Source organism: Myripristis murdjan, chromosome 10, assembly GCF_902150065.1.
Source record: "Myripristis murdjan chromosome 10, fMyrMur1.1, whole genome shotgun sequence".
NCBI classification, from domain to species: Eukaryota; Metazoa; Chordata; class Actinopteri; order Holocentriformes; family Holocentridae; genus Myripristis; species Myripristis murdjan.
In genome coordinates, this window is record NC_043989.1 from 19768624 (window position 1) to 19776220 (window position 7597).

General features: G+C 41.1%; 1 protein-coding gene across 1 annotated transcript; it reads right to left on the bottom strand.

The window, feature by feature from the left end:
- Positions 1–458: 458 nt before the first annotated feature.
- Positions 459–4096, bottom strand: fbxl3l (F-box and leucine-rich repeat protein 3, like). Its single transcript, XM_030062017.1, has 5 exons — positions 4005–4096; positions 3363–3741; positions 2923–3045; positions 2194–2365; positions 459–1556 (listed from the first exon to the last, which is right to left on the bottom strand). The coding sequence occupies exons 2-5, from the start codon at positions 3738–3740 to the stop codon at positions 913–915; spliced, it is 1317 nt and encodes a 438-aa protein (XP_029917877.1). The 5' UTR covers position 3741; positions 4005–4096; the 3' UTR covers positions 459–912.
- Between the last annotated feature and the right edge of the window lie 3501 nt (positions 4097–7597).

Consider the following 7597-nt stretch of genomic DNA (forward strand, 5'->3'; position numbering starts at 1 on the left):
GTGGTGTTGCACAAACTGCTCCATCACAGACTGAAAACAACCACTGCAGTCCAAAAATTCACATCACAGTGTCTATGCATAAAGGGAGAAAATAGCTGAGTGCTTGCATGTTAAATAAAAGAGGCTGGTAGGAATCAGTAGCTCAATGTATCTAATTGAGAAAACAGTCACAGAATAACTATATTAGCACGACAAAATCACAAAAGTGAAACTGCTTTGAAACGTGTTGCTTGCAATATCTTCTATTATGCTCCTTAAAAATATACACTCAGTGGCCACTTTATTAGGTCCACCTGTACAATCTAATGCAATCCAATACAAATGTTCTGCCATAAAGTTTACTTTTATGACACCTATAATGCTCAGGTTTTCTTTTTGTCACAGTAATAGAGGAGTTTATTCAATTCTGTGTTTGGTATTGAGCTCATAGTTAGTGCTGCTGTTGGACTGGACTGCATTTTATTGAGAGGTGTTTCTACTATTCTGTCCCCCCTCATGTATATAAATAGGGAGGACAAAAAATTAGAAACACCTCTCATAATGTAGCCCAGGTGATGAACTTTGCAAGCTACAACCTCAGCAATAAACACGGAATTACATTTACACATTCTCCACAATGTCAACAAAGCCTGAACATTATAATCATTCTTAAAAGGTAGAATTTATGGCAGAGCTGTTGCATTGAACTGCGACAGGTGGACCTGATAAAGTGGCCACTGAGTGTAGATGTTGTAAAAATCTGCCTGTCATCTCCTGAACAGAATGAATTATGCTGTGGTGCGATGTAGATGAGATTCTGTCAAATGTGGACTTCTGGATACACACTGATGAAATGTCTTTCAGTACAGTCCACAAAAGCATGCACTTCTCTAACCACCTTCAACTGTCCTTCCACTCTCAGTCCATGCCAGTCTACCAGGTGGGCATCATATCAGGGAACCACATGCGGCCCAGGTGCTTTGAAACCTCGCTGTGGATCTGCTCCATGTTGTAGCTGCTGTCTGGAATTAACACCTCCTCCATTATTGACAGCTGAGTCAGCCTGCCACCACACATCTTCACAAACTCCACGAAGCCACTGCAGGTCACTTCACACTCACCTAGGCCAATGGCCGTCAGGCTCTTGCAGCGCTCGGCTATTCTGATCAGCTCCTCATCCAGGGGCTCCAGGCCATTGGCGCACACCACCAGCTCCACCAGCCGAGGACAGTTCAGTCCGATGCGGCCCAGCATCTCTTTGCTGACTGTCCGGCCAAAGTACAAGTGAGTGACAGGGGTCTCCTCGCAAAAAAAGGGCTCAAACTCCTCCTCATAGAGGAAGAAGTACATGACGATGTTGACTTTGGGTGAGTGTCGGACCAAGGCCTCCCAGCTGCTCCTCTTGATGGTGTGGAATTGTGTCTGGCCGAGGTTCTCACTGACAACGTCAATGCGCAGATGCTCCAAGTGGACGTGCTTTTCAGAGGAGAGAGCGAGCAGAAGCTCATCACTCAGCAGATGGTAGTTTAGTGCCAGCTCCCTAAGTCCATGGCACTGGTCTGCCACACACAGGATCCCTGAGGAGAGGAAAGAGGAATCACAAGTGTTCTTTGACTATTTTAAACAGGCCGAGTCAAACCACTGGTGAAGAGGACCTTTTTGAAAATGCATGATAATAAGCATTGAACAGTTACCGGTTTTACTATAAACTGCAATAAAATATCAAATGGTTAGTTGCACCATTTAAGATGTAGCAATAACAATAACCGGATCAGTTACATTTTTGAAAAGTCATGGTTTTAGCATTACATACTGTATGGCATTAACCAAAGTCAGCATCAACCAGTCAGATGGGTATCTTATGGCCACAGCTCTAATCATAATGCATTTGATATGCTTTTGTTCTTTATTGCATATATTATATTAACATAGGCCATTAGTTGTGCTATTGTGTTAATACAACAAGATTAAAGTGCTAATAGTTTAAGTTATTTCAGTGTGTACTGGTACTTATTTAATATTTTCAGCACATTTTTACCAATACTGCAATAATTTAAAAAATAAAAAAAACTAATTTAGCCACAATAATCATGATTCTGAATATTCATCATCCTATATCTAATCAATAGTTAACATACTTTCAATCATCTCTATAGTGCTGACAACCTGTTTTTCACATGCTAGAACTGCACAGTAATCAAGATGCATGGTGACCTGCTGGGGACACATGAGGACAGCTGCTCATCTTCAGCAGCTTCAGGGTGTCACTGTTGTTGGCCACCAGCACCTTCAGGGATGGGTCATCCACTGGGGTGTCATCAATCTTGATAGAGGACAGGGACTTGGAGTTAACGAACACCACTGTCAGCGCAGACACAAAGTGAGACTGAGGGGGGAAAACACAATGCTGATTTAACCAGGAATTCGGACATCATGCTCATTTTTCATTCACATAATCAAGTAAAAAGCAACCAAGCAAAATTGGGCAAACAGGGTACAATGGCCCGCTATGGTGTCGTGTTGGGATATATTCTGTTGCTGGTGCTATATGTTATTTAGTTTAGTTTAGATTAGTTTATTCATTTGCATAGTATTAAAACAGCAATGAAAGCATAAAATAACAAAAACAGATTGTGCAGGTGAGATAAAAAAAAAAAAAAAAAAACTCCTTACAGAGTTATAGGTTATCTCACCTAAATACAAATAGTAAATAAATTCAAAGCTGCATATAAAATAAATATCAATAAAACAACAAAATATGGATATCAATAATAGAAATATGAGGTAAAAAGAAAAACATAAAACATTTCCATCTTCAGGATGACTGATTTCATGATTTGAACAGGATGACTGAATGGCACACATGTGATTATTCCAGCTCTTTCCTGCATATCACAAACAGATGTATGTAGGAATCACAGACTGTATGATATTTGCTCTTACCTGGGACACATCCATGAAGCTGGGCCTCGCTGTTGAAATCAGCCCCAGGGTCTTAATGGTGCAGTTCACCAGCTGGGAGAGGATGTCACATGCTGCTTCTGCAGATTCTGTGCAGCTGTCCACCTGATTCCCCAGTATAGATTTACCATGTTTGTGGGGAAAAAAAGGGATCGGAAAAACAGAGGTGTAAGAATCATCACTGAGACACTCAGAGCCCTGATGTGTTAAACCCGCTAATGCCAAGATATCTGAAGCATCATGATCACTTGTGAGGCAGATGGTCTGAATTAAGGAGGTCACACATTGTTTTCACGACAGCTCTATTGTGGGTGTGCTTGGCACCTTGAGGATTGAGATGCATCTGTGTGTGACAGGGGAGACCAAGGAGGTGACTGGAGAGGGAGAACGTGTGAGAGAAAGTCGTGCTGGGATCTGTTTACCTTAAAGCTGACATACTGCAGGTGCTGAGCGTGTTTCTTGATGATCTGCTGAATGAGGTCAGGGTGAGTGGAGCGCAAGTAAGATGTGGCTGGCTGATTGAGCTCAAACTCAAACCTCCTCCACAGGTCAGGGATGTGAAAGACGTCATTCCAGCGCCGACACACAGACGAGGCCCTGGCCCGGTCCACCAGGGACAGATGTTGGAAGATCTGCAGGACGACGTGGTGCGGCAGGTTGCCCCAGTCCTCCACCGCTGTGCCTGAGCGGCCCGGAGTCAGGGTGCAACCGGAAGCCCTGCGCTTCCGTCTCTTAGCCCTCTCCTCGTGGGAAGGGAATGTCTGGCACTTTGACTTGATACTTATCCTTCCTCGTTTCATTCTGGAAAAAAAAAAACAGAAAACATTGTATGGGATCATGATAGGCTGAATTATATGTTGTTCTGAATTTGATGCAACAGTTTTTGCACAGTAAGCACTCAGAGATAAATTGTCCATTGTTATGCTTCTGTCATATCACCTGTGGCACTTTGGAAGAAAACAAAACATAAACCATCACACAACACAGTTAAACATTAACCAGCCCACTGCCATTCTATTAATGATCTTCAATCACTTCACAAACATCTACATCACACTACTTACCTGAATGGGCTGAAATTAATTTCCCTCAGTTTGCACAGTGCAGGTGGAGAGGACACCGTTCAGGAGCCATCACCGCAGCTGACTGTCGAAATGCGGCTTGTCGTTGATATAGGGCAGTAGGAGCAACTCCCATAATAAGCTCTCCTCGGCTTTAGACAGCTTGATGCGCACCGCCGGGCAGCCGTACACGTGACGGAAGGAAAACATGGATCAGGTCGGCAGCATCTCACTCTCACACCATCACGATGCACGCACTTAATCAGCCTGTTAAAGTGACAGATACGTCTTCATCTCCCAGCTTCGTGTTCAGATGCTGCCTGAAAGCAAGCCAAGCTGCTCAGAAGCTCACCTGTACCTCAGCGTTGTTATGGTGTTTTCCAACCCTCTCCTCCTCCTCCTCCTCTTCATCTCAGAGCATAGGCTACTGTGTGCACGTGCACTGAGAAAGTAGGTCAGTGTGTCAAAGTGTGTGTGTGTGTGTGTGTGTGTGTGTGTGTGTGTGTGTGTGTGTGTGTGTGTGTGTGTGTGAGAGAGAGAGAGAGAGAGAGAGAGAGAGAGAGAGAGGACCTTGTGTCCATGCACCACTCTATGTTAGAATCTAAATTTAACAATGTAAACATATCTGTTCAGGAGTAAGTTTACTTTTTATGTTTTGTTTAGGCCTTCGTGTCAATAAGCAGTTTCACCTCCATATAAAAATATAGCACTACTATGTATACTAGTGATCACATAACAGAAAGCTGTGTAAATATAACAATCTATAGGCCTAGCCACTCTACGAATAGTACAGGATTGCTTTTGGAGATTAGATAAGTACCGTATAAGATACTGTATAAGATAAATACCATATAAAATACAATAAACTCACAATTGCATACCAAGTCACTAGGATTTTTTTTTTTTATTAAATTACACTCACACACACACACACACACACACACACACACACGGGTTTGTGCTTTTATGATGCATCAGAGTATGCATCAGAAACAGGGAAGAGGTAAGATCTAATAAATTTAATAAAAATATAGATCTCATGTCCCAGCAAAAATCAGGTGAAGTGTCCAGTTTCTGCCCCACCCCCTCCTGTCATGAGGGCTACATCCAGTGAGCTGCAGGTCACTGTGCTCTGATCAGTAAGCACAGCAGGTTAATTGGGATGCAAACAAGAAGCAGAGGCAGAAAGAGCAACAGTTGAGCTCAAGCTTGAAATAAGTTAATCTCGTTGTTGACATTAAGCAGCTGTTAACTGATCATGTGCGTTTCAACTCATCTGCTGCTACCAGCTTTTGTAGTTGTAGTTAAGCACCAGATCATCATGTGGCTGATTTGCCACTGCGTTTACACACATGTCACTACTCTATGACAGGAGCACACTGCTCGAACAAGCTTGATTTGACATTGGAAAGGGAGAGTTACGTTTGCAGTGTACAAAATTAATAACTAACATTGTGCCTGCTGCGCATAACACAACTCTAGTGCTTGCTCAGTCCATTTATTGCGATAATATCTGTCTGCAAAATGCATTTTGTCAGCATAGATTACAAAATCACTGTGACTGCGAGTGGTCAAGTGAGATAGATCAGCGCTGAGTGAGAGAGAGAGAGAGAGGGAGAGAGAGAGAGAGAGAGAGAGAGAGAGAGAGAGCCAACAAAGCAGCACCTGTTCCCACACACACAGCTGGACTGTCTTGTAACCTAACTCATCTCAACACAAACAACCCACTGTTCGTTTTATTTCCCAAGCTTTTCATAAAATCTAATTTAAGTTCATATAAGCCTGCAACTTTTTTTCCCCACATCAGTGAGACCCAGCCCAGTCAAATTTTAAAACATCCACCCCCCTCTGCCTTTCAAAAGGTTTGGACACTATCAGTAGATCCAATAACTGTAAAAGTAAAAAAGCATAATATAGCCTATACACTTACATCTTTATATAGTTTAATGTGACATGATGACATTTATCTAGAGCAAATGAACTGGCTAGCAGATGACATCTGGATGTAATGCAAGGTATAAGGTAAAAATATATCATAATGCAAATATTGGATAGAACATACCACTTTTTTAAAAAGTGCCATTCGAAAGTAAATTTTAATGATAATAAAGGTTGTGTAATAGTGAGATTTTCACCATAGCTATTATATACAGCTAATTCCCACATTCCTACATTTTACTTAAATATTCCCTTTCCTAGATTTCCTTTAAAAAAATATTTGGGACAGCAACTGCCATCTGTAAAACCTGAGGATTCAGCTGTTGGGGAAAGGTGTTATGTTTAACCTTAACACATCATACAACAAGTGAGTCCAAGTCTAAGTAGTTTGTTAGAGTAAAGTAGTCAGAAGATATTCATGCCTTTTTGATTTTGGTTGTAGGTGAAGCAACACCCACATCACCTGCTCCTGCTGCACATCCTGCAACAAGTTAGTCCGGTTTATCTGTGGTATTCCCATAAGGTCACATTCATTTCCTCTAAAGACTGTGGTTTGCATTTAATTGTATTCATTGCACACCATGTTATTATTTGCTGAATTAAAAATGAGAGAAATTTGTTGCAAATCAATCATGAGGTGGCCTTACTTCTAGTTTAGAATTAAGCAGTATTTTGTGTGCGATGGAGCAGCGGTTGCTGAAACTAAATTAGCTGTGTTGTAAGAAATGAACTACATGGTTGCTGTGATACATGATGTAGTGATGTGGGGTGAGCTGAATTCAAAGTGTGCCCTGAGGATAGTTGAAAATTAGAAATATTGCTGCAGGCACTCCTTTGGGACAACTGCTGCCTTCCAGCTCTCACAGTCTGGTTATGACTATCACATTAGGTTTAACTGAAAAACTCTGACCTAAAATGACAAATCCTTCAATGTTTGAAGGAATACTCCATTGTTTTGGGCAAAATACCCCTTTCCAGCTTACCAAGACTGAGACAAAATGTTTGATCCCATTTTCAACTCTGTACGTCCAGTAGTTCAGTTCCTATGGGTATTGTTTCATGTTAGCTTAGCAAAATGACTTGAAGCCAATAGGAGTCGTTAGCCTAACTCCATCAAAGTGAAAAAATAAACCTTACAACAACTCCAAAGCTGTCTTGTTTATATAGTGTATCATGTGTCTATCAGGCCTGCAGGCGATGCCCTCATCAAAGTTCACTTTGCAATACAATTCAGTAACAAGAAAATCCTGGTGATTTTAGCCCAGAATCACAATATTGTTTTCCTCAAGTTTTTCTCAAGTCATGGCAATGTCTCTTTAAAGTCCAGATGCTTGTTATCATATTGTGATTTCTGTAAATTTGCGACTTTACGATCTCAGAATTTTCAAGTTCCTTTTTTCATGAATTTGTGAGTATTTTTCCTCATAAATTTAGTAATTTAATCTCAGGAATTCTGTTTTTTTCCCCTCACAAATCTGTGAATTTCGTATTTCAGAATTTTCATAAATTTGTGAAATTATCCTCGTTGATTTACTGCTTAAATCTCAGAGAATATCACATTTTTTCTCGTAAATTAAGACTTTAATCTCGAAAATTCTGAGTTTTTTTTTCTCGGAATATCACTCAGCTACCCTGGCTCCATATGTTTTTTCTCCTTG

What these genes read in the sequence shown, in the direction of transcription:
- fbxl3l (XM_030062017.1), bottom strand. Translation starts at nt 3,740, where the DNA reads ATGAAACGAGGAAGGATAAGTATCAAGTCAAAGTGCCAGACATTCCCT. An exon ending in GCTTCATGGATGTGTCCCAG is followed by an intron (nt 2,366 to 2,922) that starts GTAAGAGCAAAT and finishes TTCCCCCCTCAG; the next exon opens with TCTCACTTTGTGTCTGCGCT. An exon ending in TCCTCATGTGTCCCCAGCAG is followed by an intron (nt 1,557 to 2,193) that starts GTCACCATGCAT and finishes TCCTCTCCTCAG; the next exon opens with GGATCCTGTGTGTGGCAGAC.